At 48.4% G+C, this 26,631-nt stretch overlaps 1 protein-coding gene across 3 annotated transcripts in view; it reads right to left on the bottom strand.

The window, feature by feature from the left end:
• The window catches only part of DOCK6 (dedicator of cytokinesis 6), a 409,103-nt gene that overhangs the window by 81,473 nt on the left and 300,999 nt on the right, over positions 1 to 26,631 (bottom strand). For all 3 annotated transcript variants that reach the window (XM_085600639.1, XM_085600641.1, XM_085600640.1), the window contains 2 exons: positions 18,514 to 18,657; positions 17,960 to 18,091 (listed from right to left, as the gene is read on the bottom strand). In XM_085600639.1, coding sequence (XP_085456765.1) covers positions 17,960 to 18,091; positions 18,514 to 18,657 — 276 coding nt within the window. The remainder of the gene's footprint in view (positions 1 to 17,959; positions 18,092 to 18,513; positions 18,658 to 26,631) is intronic.

Genomic DNA, 26,631 nt, shown 5'->3' with positions numbered 1-26,631 from the left:
CACATGCACACAGGGCAAGCCAACATTGCAGGGAAAACCCAATATAACCACAATCAACAGAGTTCCGGTAGAAGGTTTCAACACGGATTCCACTCTACGGAGCATGCTACAGGGTAAACCTACAACATATAGTCAATAACCACACTTATGCAGGCCAGTTGGATGGTTACAAAAATTGTGATCCTCTAAGGAACACCAAAACATTCCAAACCCCCTACGTACAGTCAATATAACCACACGCGCACAGATCAGGTGGAAGCTCACAAGAGCCATCCCAGTCTAGGAAGCATCAGTACAAGAGAAACCTACTACTTACTTTCAGTAAGACCAATGTCGCAAAACACTACCTCCACTAAGAAGTGTCATCACAGGAAAAACTCAAAGCCTGCAGTCAACATAATCGCTTTCACACAGGTGAGGTAGGGAGCCGAAATGCCACAATCTCGAGTTAGCAAGATCGCACTAGCATTGGTCAGGTCTATGGTCAAAAGGCAAACCTGCCTTCATGAATCACAACCACAGAGCCTACCCAACTGCATACGCTCCACATGACCACTCTACAAAAGGCCAGATAGAAGGTCGCTAGATATGGCCCCCTCTATGGAGCATCACTGCAAGAAAAAAACACAACCTGTAGTAAACAAAACCACACTCACACAGGTCAGACACAAGGTCATCAGAAGTGTGGCCATCTACAGAAGACCAGACCACCACGGGCAAGCAAACCAGCAACCTACAGTTACCATGAACACACACAAGTCAAGTTGAAGGTTGCAAGATTCATACCCCTTTATGGAGCACATGGCTGGGCAATGGCTGTCATCCTGCTTTGAATACCCCTAGCCTTGCTGCCCACCGAGAAACATGCAGAGTGACTGACGGGGCAGTCCAGCCAAGAAGGGCTCTGGGGGGCTGAGTGGCCTCTTCACCGGAGCTCCCCTGGTATGGGTGAGTAGCTAACCTTCCAAGGCACCTCAGTGAAGCGCAGCAGTACTACGCAAGCTGCACAGCCGTACCATTGGGAAAGAGTAGTAGAGGTAGGAGAACACTTACCAAAATGGTTCAGCACCAGGCGACGTGAGGGGGTCCGCCGAGAAGAGAAAGAAAATATTTATGAGAACAACATGGGCTGCACCTACACAAACCACACCCACCCACCCCCACCGACCGCTTTCCAGGCAGCAACTCCAGCACCACTGGTCCAAGCATACGCACGAAGCTGCACTTGTGGCAGTGCACACTGCATCTCTCTACCAGTGAAAGCGGAAACCACTTCACTCAGACTCTTGCGGTACCCACTGCATCCCTCTACCACTGCCAGTGTACTGCCCATCCCTTTGGCTCCTGCCCGACTCTTGCGTGCCCACTCCTTCCCTCTACCACTGCCAGTGTACTGCACATCCCTTTGGCTCCTGCCCGACTCTTGCGTGCCCGCTCCTTCTCTCTACCACTGCCAGTGTACTGCACATCCCTTTGGCTCCTGCCCGACTCTTGCGTGCCCACTCCTTCTTTCTACCACTACCAGTGTACTGCACATCTCTTTGGCTCCTGCCCGACTCTTGCGTGCCCACTCCTTCTCTCTACCACTGCCAGTGTACTGCACATCCCTTTGGCTCCTGCACTGCTTCTCTCTACCACTTACAGCACACACAGCATAGCTCGCGCTCTTGCAGTGCCCACTGCATCTCCCTACCAGTGAAAGCGGAAACCACTTCACTCAAGACTCTTGCGGTGCCCACTGCATCCCTCTACCACTGCCAGTGTACTGCACATCCCTTTGGCTCCTGCCCGACTCTTGCGTGCCCACTCCTTCCCTCTACCACTGCCAGTGTACTGCACATCCCTTTGGCTCCTGCAGTGCTTCTCTCTACCACTTACAGCACACACAGCATAGCTCGCGCTCTTGCAGTGCCCACTGCATCTCCCTACCAGTGAAAGCGGAAACCACTTCACTCAAGACTCTTGCGGTGCCCACTGCATCCCTCTACCACTGCCAGTGTACTGCACATCCCTTTGGCTCCTGCCCGACTCTTGCGTGCCCACTCCTTCCCTCTACCACTGCCAGTGTACTGCACATCCCTTTGGCTCCTGCAGTGCTTCTCTCTACCACTTACAGCACACACAGCATAGCTCGCGCTCTTGCAGTGCCCACTGCATCTCCCTACCAGTGAAAGCGGAAACCACTTCACTCAAGACTCTTGCGGTGCCCACTGCATCCCTCTACCACTGCCAGTGTACTGCACATCCCTTTGGCTCCTGCCCGACTCTTGCGTGCCCACTCCTTCTCTCTACCACTGCCAGTGTACTGCACATCCCTTTGGCTCCTGCACTGCTTCTCTCTACCACTTACAGCACACACAGCATAGCTCGCGCTCTTGCAGTGCCCACTGCATCTCCCTACCTGTGAAAGCGGAAACCACTTCACTCAAGATTCTTGCGGTGCCCACTGCATCCCTCTACCACTGCCAGTGTACTGCACATCCCTTTGGCTCCTGCCCGACTCTTGCGTGCCCACTCCTTCCCTCTACCACTGCCAGTGTACTGCACATCCCTTTGGCTCCTGCAGTGCTTCTCTCTACCACTTACAGCACACACAGCATAGCTTGCGCTCTTGCAGTGCCCACTGCATCTCCCTACCAGTGGCAGCGGAAACCACTTCACTCAGACTCCTGCGGTGCCCACTGCATCCCTCTACCACTGCCAGTGTACTGCACATCCCTCTGGCTTCTGCAGTGCACACTGCCTCTCTCCACCCCTAGCGGAGTCATTTCGCATACTTCTGGCTTTCACAGAGCACTCCACATTCTCCTGGCTCTTGCAGTGTCCACTGCAGCCTCCTACTTCTCACTGAACACTTGGCGTACCACTGCCTCATGCAATGAACTCTTCATTCGTCTATTCACTGGCAGCACAAACGACGTGCATCTGGCTCGTGCAGTGCACACTGCATCCCTCCAACAGTAGCAGAAGAAACCACTTCACTCCGACTCCTACGTGCCCACTCCTTCCCTCTACCACTGGCAGTGTCACTGCACATCCTTCGGCTCCTGCACTGCACACTGCTTCTCTCTACCACTTACAGCACACATCGCATAGCTCTCGCAGTGGCCACTGCATCTCCCTACCAGTGGCAGAGGAAACCATTTCACTCTGACTCTTGCGGTCCCCACTGTATCCCTCCCCGCTGCCAACATCCCTCTGGCGCTTGCAGTGCACTATGCATCTCTCCATCACCACCAGCGGGAAAAGTCGGGCACCTCTGGCTTTCAAAGCATTCCACGTCCCTCTGACTCTTGCAGTGTGCGCTGCAGTCCTCTACCACTGGCAGTGTAAACCACGTCTCTACTACTCACAGTACACTTCACACACCAATGGCTGTTGCAGTGTAACCCTGCATTCGTCTACCACACACTGCACTCCGCAACTGATCCCTTTGCCCCTCGCATTGCACACACATTACTGTGCATTTTGCATATGGGATGGATGCTAAGGGAAGGATGCCTAGGATCACAGTGTGCGTCACATGAAAGCTAACAAAGTCGGAGTATCGGACACACGGAGAACCTTCTAGGCCAGACATGCCTTCTTTTCCCTGCACTGCTACAGAATAGGGGTTTGAGTGCCTGGGACCGCGGACAGGCTCTAGGCAGTTGGAAGATCTCACACAAGCACCTTCCCTGTTCGCAAATACAAATCCTTGCCAATAGTTTTACATGTGACTGCGGTTGCCTCCCCAACTCTCCTGCGCCCACTTCACGTGTCGTTCTGCGGCTGCGCAGCCCTACGCTCTTCGCCCCGGCCACCCAAACAGGGACCTTCCTTCCACATATCTGTGGCCAGGCACATCTCGGACCGCAAACGTTATTTAGGTGGGGCTGGAGGGTATCTTACACTACAAACGATAACGCGAGGGTGACGCAGTCAGCCGCTGGCCACAGGCATAGGGGTGCAGCCAGCTACTGAGTGCAGGGCTGTGCACTGACTGAGCACATTTTGAACAGCGGGCAGACCCAACTGTCAAGTTCGGTCAGACAACAGGTTCTGAATCAACACCGCCCCCTGGTGGTATAAAGGACACCATCGTCCATTATTTTGGTGTTTACTACAGGAGAGACACTTCATCGGCTTCGAACGTTGTTCAAAGCCGAAGCCACGAGGATAAGAGGAACACATCTTAAAAGCGTCATGTCACGCCCAGAATGGCACACTATGTAATCTCAGCCACCCTCCAGCACAGAGGAAGCGGAGAAGGAGCTGTGACAGGGCGACTAACTTCACCCCCATTTCTCCTCAGATCTTTCAAGTTACCCCAGGCCAGGTGAGAGATTTTCAAGGGCCTGGATATTCAGCTAGCAACACGTTGCACTCAGGTACCTGCACTCCAGCAGCGACAGCGTGAAAAGCACGGTGGGTGTGTGCCAGTTTAGCAAACCTTGTACAGTTTGCTGACTTCTCTCTTTTCTAGGGGAAATTATCTTGTACGCAAGCCTGCTTTTTAAATCTTTTTTTTTTTTTTTTTACAATTTTGAAATCTTCACGCAGCTCACAAAGGAGAAAGTTTAAAAGGTTAAACAATGCAAGAAGTGGCGACAGGGACAGCTTCACATACCCCTACAAACCACACACAATGTGATGTAAGCTGTAAAGCCAGTGCACGCCCGAGTGTTTTATAGCAGGCATGGCAGAACGAGGGAGATGCTCGGGTAGTTTGTGGCAAGTTCACTACATTTTTGTTGTGTTCTCGCATTGATAAATAAAAGAGCCGAGCCAGTAGCCTTCTGTTTAGGACAAGGTGGCTGGGCTTTTCTGTCACAAGTCCCTTCTACATGGCGTGGCAGTTCATTTAGGTAAACTGACGCAAAACAGGACTCCATCTCCCAGAATGCATGCCAGAAGTTTTTGTGGGACCTTGATCAGCGAACTCGCAGCTTCTGGCTCCCCTACTAGTATTAACCATGTCAAATCTATACAACCTGTACTGTGGTCAGATCACTTTTTGGTCTCTTTCTCGGTACCTGCCACTGCTCTTATTCGGGTGAGAGAATCCAAAGAGACCATGCGAACCTCGCGCCCTTTCCATCTACTTTCGGCGGAAATGCTATCTGAGGCCCTTGCTATCTTTCCATGTCCTCTTTTGGGTTCTTTGGAAGAGAATCTTAGTCTCTTTCAGAATTGGCTGACAGCAAGACTCCAGACCTTAATTCCCGAAACTAAGATTAAACAAGGCGAACGTAGAGCGTCTGCCCCTTGGTTCACCTCTCAGTTAAGGGAGCAGCGGCAGGGCTGTAAAAGGGCGAAGAGAGTCTGGCGACGGGCCTACGACTTGACTGAGAAAGCGAAATTCCGAGCAATAACTAAAGCTTACCATCAGTCAATTTGGAAGGAAAAAAAAGCTTATTTTGAGCGACGAATTGATGAGGCCGAAAATGGCTGCAAGGAAATCTTTCAAGTAGTTTTGGATTTTACGTCCCCTGCTATCTGTACTGTATCTTATACTCATTCTGAAGAATGGATAAAACAGCTTGCAACTTTCTTCACCAGCAAAATTACAACTATTCAAGCCTCCCTTCTCCACTCTGGCTCTCAGTTGGCCACGGGTCCTTCATCCCCCCTATACTTAGGGAGAGTTTAGGCCCTTCTCTTTCACTTTTTCCACACCTTTGCCTTGACACTTCTTTGGAGTTTTTGTCAGGCTTGAAATCAGGCTCCCCACTTGATCCGTGCCCAGCTAAACATCTGGGGAAAGTGGCACCTGCTTTAAATGCCCTGCTGAATCCACTCTTGAATTCTTCACTGCTAACGGGAGTAGTCCCACAAGCGTGGAAACATGCTTTGATCCTGCCATTGATCAAGAAGCCCACCTTGGACCCCCTCATCCATGCCAACTATAGGCCCATCTCCCTTCTCCCTGCTCTGGCGAAAGTGGCCGAGAAATTTGCACATCGGACGATTTCTAATTTAATCGAGGAGCACGATTTGCTGCATGACACGCAATCTGGATTCCGTGCTAATTTTAGCACAGAGTCTGCCCTCTTAGAGGTCACGGATGCCATCAGGGAAGTGCTCGACGCTGGAGGAAGGGCCATGCTGGTAATGTTGGATCTATCGGCGGCCTTCGACACAGTCCCTCATGACCGCCTCCTTGTAAGACTCTGGGAGTGCGGCATTCGGGGGACCGTGTGGAGTTGGCTTAAATCCTTTTTGGGCGGCCGCCGACAAACGATCTGGGCGCCCCCTTTTTCCGCTGATATGGCTCCGCTAGAGGTAGGGGTACCGCAGGGCTCCATCCTTAGCCTCTTGCTATTTAACATCTTTATGGCCCCTCTGGCGGCAGTCGCGGAGTCTTTTGGCGCCCAGATCATATCTTACGCCGATGATACCCAGCTCCTTTTCACCTGTGACAGGGGCGGGACGTTCGATGGCGTACAGATCAAGGATTGTCTGGGAGCGGTCTTCGAGTGGTTTAGGTGCAATGGGTTAAAGTGCAATTCCGACAAGTCGGAATTGCTTTTCTTTGGTTGCACCTCTGAGCCAGACTGGAAAGCCTGGTGGCCTCAAGATTTGTTTCCACCTGACAGTGTGTCCCTTAAGGCTAAAAACCTGGGAGTGATTGTGGACAGTGAATTGTCCTTTGGGCCACATGTTTCGTGCCTTTCAGGTAAATGTTTTGGCATCTTACGGATGCTGAGAAAGTTCCTTCCTCTTTTGTCTATTCAGCATAGGAAGACTATTGTTCAGGCTCTGATCGGATCGCGATTGGATTACGCAAACGCGCTTCTTTTGGGTCTTCCAAAATATCTTTTGACCCGTTTGCAAGTGGTCCAGAATTCGGCAGCCCGTGCTATCTACGGGCTCCCAAGAAGAACTGGTGCTACGGCCCTATTAAATGCTTTACACTGGCTGCCGATCGCTAAAAGAATTCAATTTAAGTGCCTGACTCTTGCCTTTAAGGCTCTACAAGGCTCTGGCCCTAAGTACTTAAGGAAATGTCTCTCCCGATATGTACCGGGTAGGGCCTTGCGATCATCTTTGCTATCCAAAATGACAGTCCCGGTCATTAGGCGCACAAGGATGGGTGGTCGCTCCTTCCGCTACTTGGTCCCGAAGGGGTGGAACGAACTACCATTTTCTCTTAAACAGGCTCCCAGTCTCCTCGCCTTTAGAAAGGAGCTTAAAACGTGGCTGTTCACTAAATAAACTTTATTTCTTCAGACAATTTGGTCTTCTTTCTATCTCCTTTCTGTGGTTGCGTTTCTGTTGTGTCTGCCAATGTTCTTCAGCAAAGCGCCGGGATGCTCCTGGGAGTAGCCGAGCGCTATAGAAGAAATAAATTAACATAACATAACATAACATATGTTTCGCTATTAACAAATAAAGCAGGCTTGCTTTAAAGTAAGTCCATAAATGTTGCAGCACGAACGCCAGGCCTTGGAAAGATGCAAGGCCAGAGGAATCATGAGGTAGGCGATGCCTTTTTGGGGAAGGTAGGAGTCCCTGCCCAGGTAGGACTGGTCTGAAAGCCCCACCCCTTCACCATGGCCTCACAACCTCCAAGGCCCCCATCTAGCTTCTTAGAAGGTTTGGGCTCAGAGCCCCGCCCCTTCAAAGGCTGCAGCTCTTTTCACCAAGAGCTCACACGTGAAAACCGTTTCAAGGTTTTGGCAGGTCTGGTACACCTCAATGCCTGGACTTTCATTCAACCAACTGAGGAATTCTGGTAGGGATAGTCTTGACTGGTTCCTTGTGAAAAAAAATCTGCAAAACATGAATGCCCAAAGAAAACTGCCCAAATCTCGCCTTTACATCTATAGATGGCAACAAAAATCTACACCTGTATTTAATCACCAAATCCAGCCGCAATAACTTCCCGTATTTTTTAAGACCAGAAAAGGAATATGTTACATACCCTGTAATAATCTGTTTATTGCATGCAGTGCTGTAGATTCACATGCTCTACAAAGCCCTGCCATCCAATGTTGGGCTCAGACGTTGCAAGTTGTCTTTCTTCGATGAAGTCTTTGGAGTCACAAGGTCTCAGTGACTCCTCCTCTGGATGTAGATGTGCATGGTCTCCATTGTCAGATTGTTTTTCACCCAGTATGTGAAAGTCAGTATTGTGTAGTGTGTACAGAAAGAATAGCGACCATGCAAGTAGAAAGAATCATGTTAAAGAGAAAGATATCGGTAACAATCACTGACTTCCGGGGAGCAGGGTGAGTGCAAGTGAATCTACAGCACTACATGCAATGAACAGATGCTTACTGGGTAAGGAACATATTCCATTAGTAGCATCTAGGACTATAGTTACACATGCTCTGCATAGAGCGAAAAACAGTACTCCCTAAGCTTTGGCTAGCCAGTGGATGGTGCAGGGGTCTGAAATAAAGTCATGAGAAGAGCTTGACCAACTCTGGGCTGTTCTCATGGTAGGATGTCTGCACAATAATGTTTAGTTAAAGTGTGTGGAGTGGACCAAGTAGTGGCTCTATATATGTCTGCTATGGGTATGTCCTCCAGGACTGCCAGTCGCACCCTGCTTGTGGGTGATGTGGAGCCCAAGGCGGGAAGGTAGGGTTATTTTAGCTTTAGTATTAGAGGTCTGGAGGCATTTAACAATACACCTGGCAATCCCTGCCTTCGAAATGGCACAGCCTTAAACGGCTATTGTGAATATATGTAGTTCCATCAATGCAATACATAAGAACATGCTTAACCTCGATTATGTGGCGTGTTCTTTCAGCTACTGGGTCAGGTTGTGTGAAGAAGACTGGGAGCTCAATGAATTGGTTAAGGTGGAACGGGGAGAGACCGCTTTGAGCAAAAACTAAGGATTGGAACTGAGAACAACCTTGTTTTGACTTTGTTTTGAGAGCATGCAATTCGCTGACACATTTGAGTGAGGTGACTGCGATGAGAGGAAATGCAGGGCCTCGAAGGGTGGTCCCATTAGTCTGTTGAGGCCAATGTAAAGATTCCAGACTTGGTCAGAAAGTTCCACTTTGTGGGATGACCTACTTAAGGCCCTCCATAAAGGCTTAGATAACAGGAATTTTAAAGAGAGTTCCTTGTTATGCATGTAAATAGCAATAGCTGCTAGGTGTAGCCTGACTGATGTATAAACCAACTCTGCTCTCTGAAGGTGTAAGAGGTAACAGAGAATATTATGCACTGTAGGGGTGAGTGGGTTCATGTTCTTTGAGGTACAGTAGTGCTCAAACCATTTCCACTTAGCAGCATAGCAGATACGCGTGGTGGGCCTGCAGGCTTCTTGGAGTATGTCCATGCATTCCTGCGGCAGTTCAAAGTAATGAAACTCTATGACTGCTGGAACCATATCGCTAGGTTGAGTTGCCTGGGGTCTGGGTACCTGACCTTGTCATAGTCTTGAGCGAGAAGGTTCGGCCTGTTGGGGAAATTCTTCTGCAGGACAATGAAATTCTCAAACAGTTTGGAGAACCACGGTTGTCTGGCCCATGTTGGAGCCACCAGGGTGAGGGATGTTTGTCTTCGCTCCCTGACTACTTTCATAATCAGTGGGAGAGGAAAAAAAGTGTAGGCAAAGATCCCTGACCAAGAGGATTGCCCATGGACTGGTGGTGTGGAAACCTGGTGACGAAGTTTCAGCATTTTACGTTTTCTGTGGCGGCGAAAAGGTGTATGTCAGGGGTACTCCACCTGTGGGAGTAAGTGAGCAGGACTTGTGGGTGAAGCTCCCACTCGTGGACATGGTGCTGCATCCTGCTGAGCAGGTCGTCTGCAAAGTCATTGTCCACTGCTGGTAGATACTCAACTTGGACATGAACCCGGTGACAGACGGCCCAGCGTCCAATCTGTTGGGCTAGGGGCCGACAGGGGAGGTGAGTGAAAGCCTCCCTGCTTCTGCAGCTAGAACATGGTAGTCATGTTGTCGATATGAAACAGGACTACTTAGCCTCAAACCTGAAGGAGAAACGCTTTGAGAGCTAGTTAAATGGCTAACATCTCCAGGTGGTTAATGTGGAGACCTCAGCCGGCTAGGGATATGTCCGTGGTGATGGTCAACAGCGGGACAGTGTCTGTGAAGGGCCTGCCCTGCTGCAGGTTGCTGCTGTTCCACCACAGAAGAGAGCGATGGGTGCTGGCCCTTACCAACACTAGATCTTCAATGTGGCCCTCCTCTTGTGTCCACTGGCTTGAGAGGCACTCTTGAAGTAGGCGCATATGAAACCTTGTGTGTGGGGGGGCACTATGGCAATGTACAAGGCCTTCATTCCTAGAAAGTGCATAACTGTGTGTACTGAGAGCTGACTGAGTGGCTGAAAAAGAGGCAGTAGCTGCTGGAACGCATGCTCCCTAGAACGCCTGCACTATTTGAGGGCAGGGGAAGGCCTTACCCACAATAGCATTGAGGACCGCCTCTGTGAAGAGCTGGATCTGGAGTGGTTCCAAGTGGGACTTTATGGCATTTACTGTGAACCCTACACTGTGAAGGAGGGAGATTGTGGCCTGTGTGTGAGCCAGGCAATTTTGTCTGTTTGCACTCTTGATCAGTCATCACGGTAAGAGAACACGTGGATTCCCTTCCTCCTTAGGTGAGCAGGCACCACAGCTAAACATGGTGATGAGCTCTAGGCAGTAGCCGTGCTCGACGATGGACATGACCCACCGGTCGGATGTGATCTCCTTCCAGTGGGAAAGAAATCCCCGAAGTCTCCCCCTGACAGGTGTTGTGTGATCCGTGGAGATGTGGGTCAAGTCAATTTTTGGAGGTAGATGCTCCCTTGCTGGGGGTGCCTGTCTCTACCCCTAGAGCTGTTCTTTTTAAAAGAGCTGCTGCCCTGCTCGCAAAAACCCTGTTGTTGCCTGTTGTAGGACTGTGGGGGCTCTGGGAAATGGCTATTGAGCCTCCTCTGGAATGTTGCCTCTGAAAGGAACCTATGCAGTCTCATTGCCTTTTTTAATCTTCTCAAACATTATGTCAACCTGGGTCCCAAGAAATGCTCCCCAGTGGACGGCAGTTTGACAAGGTGCTGTTGCACCTTAGATTTGAAATCAAACATGCAGAGTCAGGAGTGGCGCCGAAAGGTAACTGAGGTCTTCATTCCCCTTGCAGCAGTATCAGCCATATCTAAGGCACACATGATGTTGGCATTTGAGATGGCCTTGCCTTCTTCAACTAACATTTCCCACCTCTTACGGTACTGTTCAGGGAGGTGCTGCAAGAGCACCACCATTTCCTCCCAGTTTTCCTCCCAGTGGCTTCTGTCAGACGTAGAGAGGAGGCCTACTGAGTTGGCAATGCCCCAATGGCTGTTGCATCTACTGCTCCTCTTTTCCCTGCAGCATCAATTTGCTTACTCTCCTGGTCAGGAGGTGGAGCATCCCCGGTGGCCTGGGATGCTGCTTTTTTCCAAGTGGTGGTGACCACTAGTTAGTCAGGAGGGACATGACCCCTGGTCTATATGTTTTGTCAATGTAACCATGCAGGATTTGACTGGCTCCCTAAAGATCTCAGGAGCAGACTTGATCATCCCCTTGAGCACTGGGAGCTACTGCACAGAACGCTGTGTTTTGGAGAAGGTCTCCAGCAAGAAGTCCTCTTCCTGAGGGGTGGTGTACATGTCGACCTTATGGTAAGTGGTCACACGTTGGATGATGCTGTGGTACACCGTAGTGTGATCTGGGAGTGAGGGCCTGGCAGAGATGTGTTATGAATCCGGGTCTGTGGTGGGGTCCACATCGTAATACTCTGGGGGTCACCTGAAGCACCAGGGTACACAGGTGCAAAATCCTCAGCTGGCAAATAGGCTTTGGCTGTGCCGTAGTAAGACTCCAAGGTCCTTTGAGGAGAAAGTATGGAAGATGAGGGAAGAGGAGGTGAAGATGGAGGAAGTGGTGATGCAGGAGGAAGAGGTGGTGATGAAGGAGGAAGAGGTGGTGGGGAGAAGGAGGAGGTTCGTCCTTAAACCTCTTGGGAGGCCCATGAGAGTCTAATGGCTGGACTTCCTCAAAGGCAAGCATATGCTTCTGGGGCACAATCTTGTCTGATGCCACAATTTTGCCTGTAAGTGGGCAGGTGAAAATGTTTGTCTATCATCCAGTTTATACTGAAGTTCCTCGACAGAGGGTCACAGGTTACAGCGCCTACGATGGCTTATGTGCTGCAGGGTAGTTTTGATGCAGACGAAGGCTTCAGCTGCAAAGGCAGCTGTTGCCTAGGGTGTTTCGGCTTTGAAGGTGCAACTAGCTTGCCGGTGCCGACGCGTGTCTTCGAGGTCGAAGCCAGTTGGACATCAAGGGCTTTGGTTGAGCTTGCCCTCTCCTCAGAGGCCTTGTTTTGGTGTCGGCCAGCACTTGAGGGTGGGGGCGCACCTGAAGGTGGCTGCAGTTTTGGCGATGAGCTCAATGCCCATACCAGAAGTTGCAGTGCTTGGCGCCGACACGCAACTGCTTATGAGAGATAGTGGGTACTAGGGCATCGATGTTACTCACACGTGGCATAGTCCTCACACGTGGACATAGGCCGGCGGAGGTAGATAGAGCATTCTCAGAAGCTTCTTCTTTGTCCTCTTGGAAGAAATCCTCACTGAATTCAAGGTATTGGAGTCAATGTATTCGGGGCTGAGCTGGTGGACTATGAGCTCAAGCGACTCACCAAATGGCTCCTCCTGCTCTTCTTCAATGCCCAGAGAATCGGCTTCACCGCAGAAGTCTGATCTCTCCGAAATGGACTGGGCCATCCTGTGTGCTCACTGTCGATCTAAGTGCTGACACAAGGTCTTCTTGCTGAGCAACACCGCGCAACTTTTGTAGCGTTTTGCGTCATGGTCTGGCCTGAAGCACAAGATGCAAAAGCCGTGGAGGTTGGCCCAGGGATACTTAGACTGACACTGGCGGCATCTCTTGAAGTTTTTCTGTTCCATTAGCTCAAGAGGGTCTTCTTTGTCCGTAGGGAGTCTGGAGCATGTGGTGGCCCAAAGGGCCCCGAGGATCGTGAAGGCAAGATGGGACCAAAGAATGGAACCAGCACCACAAGTCCAAAAACACACATCAAAGATTCTTATTTAGACAGAGTGGAAGTCAGAGGACTAGAGATCACAATGGGAATGACAAAGTCTTTGAAACTAGGAGAATGCTGGATCACATCCAAACCAGATGGCAGAGAAAAACAATCTAACAATGGAGTTGGTGACCATGCGCATCTACATCCAGAGTTAGAGTCACTGATACCTTGTGACTCAAAAGACTTATTCAAAGAAAAAAACTTGCAACGTACGAGCCCAACACTGTTATGTTATCTGTTTTGTAGTGTGCTCAAATCACCCTGGGGCATCTCGGCGCTGACTAGGAAAGTGGTGTACTGAGAGTTTGTAGGCCCGGATTAAAAATGGATATCACCGTTAAAACAGAAAAGCTTTCAGCCGTTTCCTAAAAATGCTAAACATTGGGATTTTGCGCAAGGCTGGGGGGAGCTCATTCCAATATCTTGGCGCAAGATATGAGAAGGCTCTACCCCCAGTGCAGATGAGGTGGATTCGAGGAACCTGGAGGAGATCCAGAGTACTGGATCTGAGTTTCCTACAGGGGGAGTATTTTAATAGTTTTTTCCGCAAATAGAGGAGGCCTCTTTCATTCAGCACATTATGTGTGAGACAGCAGATCTTAAAAAAAGTTCTCTTCTTTACTGTTAATCAATGTAATTCCCTTAACAGAGGAGTCGAGGCGAAGCTTGCCGGACGATTTAAAATTATTCTCGCTGCGGTGTTCTGTACTACTTGGAGTTTGGCCAATAGGGTCTCTCCCACTTCTGCCAGCAAAGCATTACCGTAGTCCAGACGACTGATGACCATTGCCTGGACTAGAGTTCTGCGCTGGGAGGTGGGCATGTAAGGAAACATTTTCCTAAGAAGGCTCAGACCATAATAGCACGAACTCGTAGTAGCCGCGATATGATCCTTCATAGTCAAAGCCCAACTGAACAGGCCACCAGTCATCCGACCAACTGTCTGTGGCTTTAACCATTAACATAATCTCCGTTTTTTCCGGATTCAACTGGAGACAGTTTATTGTCATCCAGTTGGAAATGGCAGGAGTATGCAGTACAGCTACAAATCCTATGAACATTAACTTTTCTACGCCAATCAAAGCACATTTTGGGACAAGTGCTTGCTAGTGGGGTTTGGAGAAGGTCGAAACTCATTGGGACATATTTATGCAAGCTTGGGATTTTGGTAGCTTTTTGCAGTCTATTCCTGCAAATAATACTTGTGTACCCTATGTTTCTACATCACACCATTTTCATTTGCCTCCTTTCAGCTAATTAAATGATTGATATCAAAAGCACATGGCACATAGTTGCCAAGGACACCCAGCAAGATGGCCACTCTACCTGGAGTCCAGTGGGATTAACATTCCTAATGTTTCCACTTACACCCACCTCTTAAATTTTACCTTTTACAGACATACAACTTTTTCACAAAACAGTTCAAGTTAATCACCAACAGAGACAACATCAAGACACAATATTCAAACATTATTTTAAAAATGAAAATGAAGAATGTGCAGGCAATAGGACTGCATAATGAATTGTTAAGAGCTTCTGACAATTTAGAGGCAACGTTTGACAATTCAGTAACAGAAGGGCAGCGACGGGGGCCATGCTTTTTGGGCAATCCCAGAAGGCTTCAAATAGCCAGACAGATTATGGGGTGTTTACTGAAGCGTTCTTTAATAAGAAGCCATGCCCAGAATATTTTGATTATCCATGTCTTTTTAGTAAGATTTTAATTCGATGTTTTAGCAACATGAAGGGCACCAAGGCGACCGGGGGTCCTAGGAAAATGTAGGACTCCTTAGACCAGACTCTGAGGACCTGAAGGCATTTGCTCTCCGAGCCCATGGATTTCTTGTTCTCTCCCCGAAGAAGTTTTGCTGTGACATCAAAAAAATATGGCACACAGGGGGGCAAGGGAGAAGTGCTCCGGGCACCAGCTGATGGAGCCTGATAACTCAGTGGGTTGTATGCTACCCACAAAGTCCTGTATTCAATCTGTGCAAACCACCAATTGGAGCTGTGGCATAGCTCAGTGGGTCAATCCAAGAATGGCACTCATCTGTAAACAAGATGGGACTTGCATGGAGCGTGTCGACTAAGACCTTCATTTTTCCAAAGTGGTTAGAAGGATATCATTGAAAGGGAGTGCAATTCCTGTTAGCCAGGCGCTGAAACAGTGACATGCACTATATAGGAGTAGTATTACAATTTATGTGTTACGTTCCCTCTTAAACAGTCAGCAGCTCTTCGAAGGCTGGTCAATAAGCGGTTATACTTTTTACAGAGACTTATTTCCAAACCGTTTTCTCCACCCAGCGGTAGAGCCAAAAGCTGCTTTAAACAGCCACAATGCCAGCGGAAGGCAGTAACCCTTTGAACACATGGCCAGGAAATGACCACCTTGAAATATTTGAACAGTCCTTCAGTGGTACCTGGTCCGGTGCCAAGCTGCTCAAAGGTGTAATGCAAGTGTTATTGAAAGAGCCAGCCCTCACAGGCTAGTGATCCCTGTCGTCAGATTGGAACTTGACTTATGACAGCACGGCGCGAGTGCTGAGCCAGCTGCGGCTGCACTGGACCACTTTAAAGAAGAACCCAAACTTACCTGTGTGCCCTGCTGATAATTATTATTCTCTGTCCCTTGACTGAATCATAGGTTTATCAAAACCTGCATCTATGCTGTTTAGCAAGGCATGCCTTTTTAATGCTCTGCCTTGGTGGGCTAGGCACACTGTGGCATAGCAGGTACACTGCAGTTCTCAACTGTTCAAGGTTTTTTCTTTAACTATCTATGGCTGCTATCACTGAAGTTTTACACCAAAGGGAGAGTGAGAGGAATTATACCTATGTATAGCCTACCAGCCTCACGTAATGAACACAACAGGTACCTAGGTATTTATTGGTAAGATCCTATCTTGGGTCTTATGAACAACTCCAAATATCCCCAGATATTGGAAGAGGACACCACACCCACACTACTGTTGCATGTTTGATCACTGGTGTCCTCACCCCATAAAGACAGGTGAGTACCACCTCAAAGGACTCCACCACTTTGTCGGAGTTATTGATAAGAATATTCTGGATAGAAGCTAGGGTCCAGTGCCTAACAATACTTTAGGGTATGCCAGAGAATATTTCTCTCTATTTTTTGGGTACCTGCGGTATAATTCAAAACCATTCTGTTGGGATGGTTACTGAAAACAATAGTTCATACATGTTTTGGCCTCTTCAAGTGCACAATAGGTTCAAAGGCCTTCTTCAGGGTAATGCTCATTACTGATCCCTAGCTATCTAGTATATTTTACATGGTTTGCAAGAATATTTGCATATTTTTGATGAAGCCTGCCACTCTCCTGCCTGAGTGATGAAACAGCAATGCCTGGATTGGAGAGACAAATATTTTCAGTGCATTATCAGTTTATGGTACAGTTTTTTAAAAGTAAAATAGTGTCATTCCCAACACACCACTATGGTGACATTTTAAGGAACACACAAAATAGTGGAGCACCGAATAATGCAAAAATAGTGGGCAACACGCTAAAACAGCATGGCTGCATGAACTCAAAATTATAATTTCAAGAAAAGAAGTTGAGAAGATGTGAACCTCATTTTAATTCATAACTTCCTAACAAAGCAGCCAGCTAGAAAAAAACAGCTGATGAGTTTCTTTTTATGGAGTGCTGTATTTCATAATGTCAAAACAGACTCAGCCAAATATATTTTCCCAGTTTCCAACATCTGCTTATATCATAAGTTTATCATTAGGAAATAACTTCCCCAAGTAATTCCTAATTTTAAAATTTCCTGCCCATGGCAGCTTGCTTGGCAGATTAAGAATGTGTCTAAATTAATGTCAAATTTAGCTGCAACGACAAGACAAGTTACACAAATATAAAAATGTGCGATTCCCAAAAACTAAGACTAATTTAGAAAGCATACAATGAGGGGTTGGTAGCTCTCTTAAGATGACACACCTAAAACACACAAAAATGCAGCTCCTATCTTTTAAGCAGACTGAGCATCAAGCCCGGGCGATATTATTATAGATTCTCGGCCCTTTCTCATTGGGCAACCCCTGACAGAGGCGAACACCTGCAGGCTCTCTTTGGTTAGGTGAGGGAGCAAGTGCATGATTGTGCAGCATACTTTCAGCCACTGTGCGGCAGGTTAAAATGCAAACACTGTTGTGGCGGGGAGAGCGTGAACCATGCAGCAGCACAGTGTCCAGGCCACACAAACATGCGTACACATGCCACTCATCTGCGCATGTCCCATGCTGTATCGTTAGGTTTTACAACAAGCAAGAGAAATCTTTTGGCCTACCTCCCAGCCAGTACTCTGACGGAACGCAGAGAGAGAGAGAGAGGGAGAGAGCAAGAGAGAGGACATTAGAAATCACACCCACTTTGTACTTTTCCACATTTCAGCCGAAGCACCTGAGAGGACTATTATTTCCATGTCACTGTATGCCATAAATAAAATGCGTCTGGTGTACAGGATTCACTTTAAGACTCGGGAATACACTATTGGGCTATGCTGCATGGGAGCTCTGCAAACCTGGAAAATATATATAACAAACTCAACTGGACATGACATCTCAAATAAAACAACCTGGAGACAGGCTTTCATGCTTTTTCAAGTGTTCTATTCATTTAAAAGACAGGGTCATATTTTCCTCTTTTGGCACTCTAGAAAGCATAATATTCCTCAGATTCCCAAATCTCAATTAATTTAAGAGCGGTGTCTAGGGCGACAAGATGGACTACAGTCAGTATGGTTAACTTGTCCACTGCGCTCAATGAACTGGATTCTTGGTAATTTTAGATATGTAGGCCGCGTGTTGTATAGAAGACCAATATCTCTGAACTCAACAGCAGTGGGCCCCAAGCCAGTACAGCGTCCCCATGTCTTGATCCAAGGACTCACCTGGTTGATCACTTTGTGGAAGGCATCCTGCAACTTGCCATGCACAATGCTCAGCTTCTTGAAGTCTCGGTTGGCCTCGTGGATGGGGATGAGAATTTTATACACCTCGTTCACCGCCTCAAACAGACCGCCCTGGAAGAGGGGGAGAAAAAATTAAGCATTACACTGACCGACAGCTGCCTCTGACGCACTAGGCTCACACTCTCTGTCCCCACGGGGAACCTACCACCTAAACCTCCAGAAGCAACTCATCCATCAATGTCTGCACCAACCACTGAGACACCCACCACCAATTCCAAATGCACCACTATCCTGCTACAAAACCGAAGGGGAGGGGGCGGAGGTACCGTAGTCTCATCACAGTTGGAAAACGTGGTATTCTCCATAGCCTGTCGCATAAAGCCCTCCATACCCCTCACCATAGAGAAGGAAAATGTGGCATCAGTTCCGTCTGCTCTCCACTTACCACCACTAACAACCCTCCAGGCGTCTCACCATAGAGAAGTACAACTTGTCTGCGCAATGATCAGCCTCCATAAATACTTGCCACTCACCATTGTAAAGGACGACGCAGCCTGCTCCAGCAGCCCCACCAGGCCCCCTTCGGTGAAGTACTTCCCCGAGCAGATGCCCTCCTCGTCGGGGGACAGAACGTCGTCAGACACGGCAGACTCTTCCAGGACATTGGAGGAAATTCCCTGGAACATCAACAAGATTCAGGATTGGTTAGGAGTATGGAGAGGTCGGGGGCATGTTAAAGCTCCACTTGGGGTGACAACACCCTACGACTAGTTCAGCCTATCATAACCTATCAGTGGTTTGACCCATAACACCCTATCACTGGCTTGTTTTGCCTAAGGTTAACTGCAAACTGACCTTGTTGTGGTCCCTCTGGGTCACAGTGCCAGTGGGCTACAAGTTGGCCACTGTCCGCCTCCTTCTTTAATCCTCTGTCCTACGAGAATGCAGATTCTTTGGAATCTGATAACATCACTCCTGTTAATTCGTCAACATTTGAGGGCATCACCCAGTTTTATTTCATTTTCACTGCCCTAAAAAGCAACATGAATCTATATACTTTACTAGTGTCATACTATTTGCATACCAGCATCATCATCCTGAAAGGGCTTATCTTTCATTCACTTTAATAGGATCTCCTTTCTAACTATAGTATTTCACCCTCATTCAGGGTATACAGCAATCTGGTAGTGCCATTAGGGCTGGTCTGACAGATCAGTGTGTGGGCCTACGTCTTTGGATGTTTGTGCGCCCGTTCTAAGGTCTGGTGGTTGGGTTTTTTACTGTTGATTTCGCCGATTTTACCACAAACATTGCCTGCAGCAAGCGCAAAGGCATGCACTTTTCCACCCCTTACAAAACACATACACAATGTGTCTTTATCAGTTCAGAACTTCACAGTTTTGCAAATGTGGGCCACTTTCGTAGCTATTTGATTTGCAGCAGTGTAAAAAAGAAAAAGGACAACAGGACGTTATTATCATTTAATATGCGGGAGTTGGACGGGGCTGGCTCCGTGATGCCAGAGCAGGGGAGGAGTGGTTTGCACTCCTTTAAGTGCACATGACAGTTTGGCCGGCCCTTTAGGCCTGGCCAAACCATCATGCGCACTTGGCATGTTCTCCATTGGGCTTTGCACACCCCGTGGAGAACATGCCCAGCCTCCCCAGGCACTACCTGAGCGTTCAAACAGGTTGCTCAGATCAATCACGAGTCATGATTGGCTGGGACAGTACAGAAGCCTGGGTGCTTCCTGTGCTTCCAGCAGACAGAGGCGAAGCATGCAGTGGTGGGATCAATCAATCAATCAATCAAGATATTTGTAGAGCGCGCTACTTACCTGTGAGGGTCTCAAGGCGCTGAGAGGGGGGGTGGGGGATGCGCTACTTCTCGAAGAGCCAGGTCTTGAGGAGTCTTCTGAAGGCGAGTAAGTCTGCCATAGCTGGGTAGGTAGGGTGTTCCAGGTCTTGGCGGCGAGGTAGGAGAAGGATCTGCCGCCGGAGGTTGTTCGTTGGATGCGGGGGATGGCGGCGAGTGCGAGGCTGGCGGAGCGGAGCTGGCGGGTGGGTGGGGGTGTGGAAGCTGAGTCTGCTGTTCATGTAGGTGGGTCCGGTGTTGTGGAGTGCTTTGTGTGCGTGGGTGAGGAGTTTGAAGGTGATCCTCTTGTCGACTGGGAGCCAGTGTAGGTTTGTCAGGTGGGGGGTGATGTGGCTGCGGCGGGGGACGTTGACAATCAGTTGAGCAGAGGCATTTTGGATGCGCTGTAGTCGTCGTAGGTGTTTGGCTGGGATTCCGGCGTAGAGTGCGTTGCCGTAGTCCAGCCTGCTGCTGACGAGGGCCTGTGTCACCGTTCTTCTTGTTTCGGTCGGGATCCACTTGTAGATCCTGCGAAGCGTGCGGAGGGTGTTGAAGCAGGAGGAGGAGACGGCGTTGACCTGTTTGGACATGGAGAGGGAGGAGTCGAAGATGAATCCCAGATTGCGTGCGTGGTCGGTGGGTGTCGGTGCTGTCCCAAGAGTGGTCGGCCACCAGGAGTCGTCCCAGGCTGAGGGGTTGGGTCCGAGGATGAGGACCTCCGTTTTGTCCGAGTTCAGTTTCAGCCGGCTGCTCCTCATCCAGTCGGCGATGGCCTTCATTCCGTCGTGGATGTTGATTTTGGCGTCGTGGATGTTGATTTTGGCGGCGCGCGGGTCCTTGGTGAGGGAGAGGATGAGCTGAGTGTTGTCGGCGTAGCAGATGATGTTGAGGTTGTGATGGCGGGCCACTTGTGCTAGGGGGGCCATGTAGATGTTGAACAGCGTAGGGCTGAGGGAGGAGTCCTGGGGGACGCCGCAGATGATGTCGGTGTCTTTGGATCTGAAGGGTGGGAGGTGGACGCTCTGGGATCTGCCGGAGAGGAAGGATGAGGTCCAGTCGAGGGCCTTCTCCTGGATACCGGCTTCTTGGAGGCGTGTTTTTAGAGTGCGATGGCAGACCGTGTCGAAGGCGGCTGAGAGGTCTAGGTGGATGAGGGCTGATGTTTCGCCGTTGTCTAATTGGCGTTTGATGTCGTCTGTGGCGGCGATGAGGGTAGTCTCGGTGCTGTGGTTTCGTCTGAATCCGAATTGGGACGGGTCCAGTATGTTGTTGTCTTCGAGGTGGTGGGTCACTTGTATGTTGACGATTTTCTCGAGAGGCATGCAGCGGCGCGGCGGACAGGGTAAGTTAATTTGTAAAAAAATGTTTTCATTCTTCCTCCTCCCCGCTCCGACCACTGGCAGGATCATGCTCTCAAACAGTAATCCATGCAACAAAAGTCAATTACTTTATTCAAGCTTAACTTTGCCAGGAATCTCCAAAGAACCACCATTTTGGATCTCCCCTGACAGTTCCGGTATTACATGTTCAGTCGCGGTGTCACAACAGTTTTAATTCAAACTTATTAATATCCCGGTTTTAAGGAGAGGGTGTGTGAGCAACTGAGCGTGCACATTAGACTTAAAATAGAGTGCAGACTCACATTTCCTAGGGCCCGCTCCTGTTTCATTACCACGGGATAAAAGCTTATTGTTTTTAATTTGCTTCAAAAACTCTCCTAGTATGCCTTAGAGTCTCAGAATCGTTACAACAAACAAATGATGGACGGAATGCTGACAATGCAGACATTCTCCCCCAGTCAAGAGATCTGGGTTAAATCCATCGTTCTTTTGCCCACTACGCCACCCAAGTTCAGACATGGCCATATGAAAATCAGTCTTGACCCTGTGCCTCATGGGAACAGTCCAGCCTGAACTGCCAAGCCATGTCTTCCCTGGACCGGAATCAAGCATCCTAGGACCGGTTTCTGGCTATCAGCCGTCATCAGCCAGGATAGCTTGACTCCAGTGGCGTAGTGAGCACGGGTCCCACGTCTGGGAATACCCATCCCACATAGGGCGAAAAGCGTTACAACAAACAAATGATGGACGGAATGCTGACAATGCAGACATTCTCCCCCAGTCAAGAGATCTGGGTTAAATCCATCGTTCTTTTGCCCACTACGCCACCCCAGTTCAGACATGGCCATATGCAAATCAGTCTTGACCCTGTGCCTCATGGGAACAGTCCAGCCCGAACTGCCAAGCCATGTCTTCCCTGGACCGGAATCAAGCATCCTAGGACCAGTTTCCGGCTATCAGCCGTCATCAGCCAGGATAGCTTGACTCCAGTGGCGTAGTGAGCACGGGTCCCACGTCTGGGAATACCCATCCCACTTAGGGCGAAAAGCGTTACAACAAACAAATGATGGACGGAATGCTGACAATGCAGACATTCTCCCCTAGTCAAGAGATCTGGGTTAAATCCATCGTTCTTTTGGCCACCCCTGTTCAGACATGGCCATATGCAAATCAGTCTTGACCCTGTGCCTCATGGGAACAGTCCAGCCCGAACTGTCAAGCCATGTCTTCCCTGGACCGGAATCAAGCATCCTAGGACCGTCAATTGTTTGTTGTAACGCTTTTCGCCCTAAGTGGGATGGGTATGCCCAGACGTGGGTCCCGTGCTCACTACGCCACTGGAGTCAAGCTATCCTGGCTGATGACGGCTGATAGCCAGAAACCGGTCCTAGGATGCTTCATTCCGGTCCAGGGAAGACATGGCTTGGCAGTTCGGGCTGGACTGTTCCCATGAGGCACAGGGTCAAGACTGATTTGCATATGGCCATGTCTGAACTGGGGTGGCGTAGTGGGCAAAAGAACGATGGATTTAACCCAGATTTCTTGACTGGGGGAGAATGTCTGCATTGTCAGCATTCCGTCCATCAATTGTTTGTTGTAACGCTTTTCGCCCTAAGTGGGATGGGTATGCCCAGACGTGGGTCCCGTGCTCACTACGCCACTGGAGTCAAGCTATCCTGGCTGATGACGGCTGATAGCCAGAAACCGGTCCTAGGATGCTTGATTCCGGTCCAGGGAAGACATGGCTTGGCAGTTCGGGCTGGACTGTTCCCATGAGGCACAGGGTCAAGACTGATTTGCATATGGCCATGTCTGAACTGGGGTGGCGTAGTGGGCAAAAGAACGATGGATTTAAACCAGATCTCTTGACTGGGGGAGAATGTCTGCATTGTCAGCATTCGGTCCATCAATTGTTTGTTGTAACGCTTTTCGCCCTAAGTGGGATGGGTATGCCCAGACGTGGGTCCCGTGCTCACTATGCCACTGGAGTCAAGCTATCCTGGCTGATGACGGCTGATAGCCAGAAACCGGTCCTAGGATGCTTGATTCCGGTCCAGGGAAGACATGGCTTGGCAGTTCGGGCTGGACTGTTCCCATGAGGCACAGGGTCAAGACTGATTTGCATATGGCCATGTCTGAACTGGGGTGGCGTAGTGGGCAAAAGAACAATGGATTTAACCCAGATCTCTTGACTGGGGGAGAATGTCTGCATTGTCAGCATTCCGTCCATCAATTGTTTGTTGTAACGCTTTTCGCCCTAAGTGGGATGGGTATGCCCAGACATGGGTCCCGTGCTCACTACGCCACTGGAGTCAAGCTATCCTGGCTGATGACGGCTGATAGCCAGAAACCGGTCCTAGGATGCTTGATTCCGGTCCAGAGAAGACATGGCTTGGCAGTTCGGGCTGGACTGTTCCCATGAGGCACAGGGTCAAGACTGATTTGCATATGGCCATGTCTGAACTGGGGTGGCGTAGTGGGCAAAAGAACGATGGATTTAACCCAGATCTCTTGACTGGGGGAGAATGTCTGCATTGTCAGCATTCCGTCCATCAATTGTTTGTTGTAACGCTTAGAGTCACAGGAAGCACACAGCAGGATGTAAAGAGGAGCAAATCCTCATTTCAGACAGCCCCCAGCTGACACCCAAGCTTTCCACTTTGCGTCAACACAACTTTTGGGAGAGTAGCTAAGGGCTCATTTGCACTGATTTAATTTGACATGAAAAGTTTGCAAACTTTAATACACATTTCAAAAAAGGTTGTTATGCCTTCTCATAGGTTCCAAACTGTATTAAAAATAAATATTTTTATTGATACAGCCTTGCATCTCCACCCTTTTTCCAGTCGATGCATAATTATAGCCCTACTTCTATTTTATTACTGCAGTATGGCTTTGAAGCCCCGCCCACTCTCCACCCATATTATTTAGTGGCTTCTGTCATTGTTCTTCGTAAATGCTGGCTTCCGAGTCGTTATTAGGCCTCCTTGGTACCGCCATGTCTGCATTTGTTATCTCCCATAACGACTGTACCTTTTAGTCGTCATGTTACACAGTATGCTTTATCTTGGCCGTGAGCACTATTTTGTTTAATGATTTGCCCCTATTCCACCCACTACATCGCAACACGCCGCCTGCTTTTATTTTACCAATGGCCATCCGCTTTAACTATATAGGGCGTATTTCTTTCTTTATTTTATATAGCAGCGACGTCTGCTTTAAGTATAGTGGCCGTGCTTACTTATTATTTTTTTTGTTTGTTTACTACTTCCCATGCGGGCTTTCACATTCATGGAGGTCGACCCCCTTTCCTTAAAACGAGCAGAGTCTATGGAAAAACGAGTGGCCGCCATTAACGTGAACGCGCCACATGGGCGTTTTTACAAGCTAGTATTTGCAATTCATAAGAGTCGCATTAACGAAGCCCAAGTATTGTATTGCAAATGCTTGTTGGTTTTCTGCATCTGGTGGTCACCCTATTTTGACATGACACCAAAAAGAGACAACACATCACGCGCCGCATCCCTAGGAATTAGCCCCTTGATATGCAGCGTTCCTCTTTTGTCAAATGAATAACACGCACTAATTAGGTTTACAATAAAATCCGCGCCTGAGGCGATATGTCGTGCGTGCCGACGGCACCACCTGCTGGCCGTCATAGGACACAGCGGCCAAACAACAACACAGAAACTAGGAATGGGAGGGGGCGGGGCAAATAAAAGTCACCCCAGCATTTTCTACCCAAAATTAAAGCCAAGGTCACTTGTTAAGATATATTTGAAGACCGAATATTAAGTTCTCTACGCCATGGTATACTGCCAACACTGTATGGGCATCGAGAAGCACCCCCAATGATTTGGGGTGTGTCCCCCAGGCACTGGTTGAAAGCCGCACATGCGGTTATTAACTTTTGGAATGAAAGAAGTTCATCACAAGTTGAAGTTTTCTTGAAGTGAAACTTTACTGTTTTCTATTGCTTCATAGAAAATCGAATGGCAATTTTAGTCCATGGACGACAATATCTCCATAACGATTTACGATTACATGGTCATTCCCAATGCATTTCGGCAACTGCCTTCGTCAGGGGAAATCTACAAACAATCATACATATCATGAGTGTGATATACGAGGATGCAGTATGCGTATTTTAACCAACGGTGAGTGTTAGTTAAAAAGTGAGTTGGTGAACGTGTGTTCTTTAACGGTAAATGAATAAATAAGTGCCCGTGTATAGACGATAGAAAAGCGAAGGTGTAGATAACGTGTAACTAATGGTAAAATATGCTGAACTGATATATTTCTATCGGGCGTGCGTCACGTTAATGGAGAATGGTTTTAAAGAAATAACGGGGCGTGCCAGTAAACAATCGTGGTCTTGTGGTGAGGAGTGCCGAGTACGACAAACAAGATAGTGCTATTAGCGGTAACGGGTGTGACTAGTCTTTAAAAACATGATTAAACGAGTTCTGACTTGCACTGATATCTAAGTTAGTGTGTTCTTACCGAATGTGTGGAGTTCTGACGCGCGGGCTCAATGGTGTGGTTGCGGTCAAGTCTCATGCAGGGATTAAAAAAATGTAATCACGTGGTGGAAGTTCAATGCGTTAGAGGGTGAAAACAGACTATGCGAATATGGTGAATGGCAATGTGGAAAGAAAGACTAATAGTATGCTAAGGTAATTTAAAGTGTAGGACACGAACATAACCGGTGTAAATTCAAAATGAGAGATGGAGGTAGTACGATCAGAGTAATCAGAGTGAGAAAGCATTTAAAAGGATTTAAAAGTGAAAAAGCATTTAAAAGAATATCTTAAACAGAGTTGTATTTCAGAAGGGCTGAGTGAACCTACCCAATTGTAGGCGGGGTTGGAGTGTTATAATGGGAAAGATGAGAAAAGCGAAGGAATAGAAAGAGGAGAAGAGAAGAAAGAGGATGAAGAAGTGAGAGTGTGAGCAGTAACAACATTTATGAACAGAACATCGGTGGCAATATACAGATGTAATAAACATGGGGGTTTGAATGAAGCGATAGTTGAAGTTAGTCCTTCGCTAATGACCGGAGGTTAATACTATAGGTAACACGTAAATTCTATGCGGTCATTCATTCCATTTGGCTTCATGGAGTTCAGCAAATAAATCCAGTGGTTTTCCCGTTGCAATAGGAATTTATGATTGTCTCTCCCTTCTTTTTTCTCTAGTTTCCAAAATGCAAAATCTCAATTGGCTAACAGTGTGCATCGCTTCTGTAAAATGTTGGGCGACTGATGACTTCAATTGTTTGGTTCTGATGTTGGACTTGTGTTCGTTTAGTCTGACTTTGATTTTTCGTTCGGTTTGTCCAACATAAACAATGCCACAAGGGCATTTGAGCATGTATATGACCTTGGAAGTGTCACAAGTGGCTGTTGTTCTGACTTTGATTTTATGCCCTTTCAAGGGGTGTGTTATGTATGGACC

This window comes from Triturus cristatus, chromosome 4_2 (genome assembly GCF_964204655.1).
Source record: "Triturus cristatus chromosome 4_2, aTriCri1.1, whole genome shotgun sequence".
In the NCBI taxonomy this organism is placed as follows: domain Eukaryota; kingdom Metazoa; phylum Chordata; class Amphibia; order Caudata; family Salamandridae; genus Triturus; species Triturus cristatus.
Note: the sequence above shows the minus strand (reverse complement) of the source record. Positions and strands in the feature narration are given on the sequence as shown.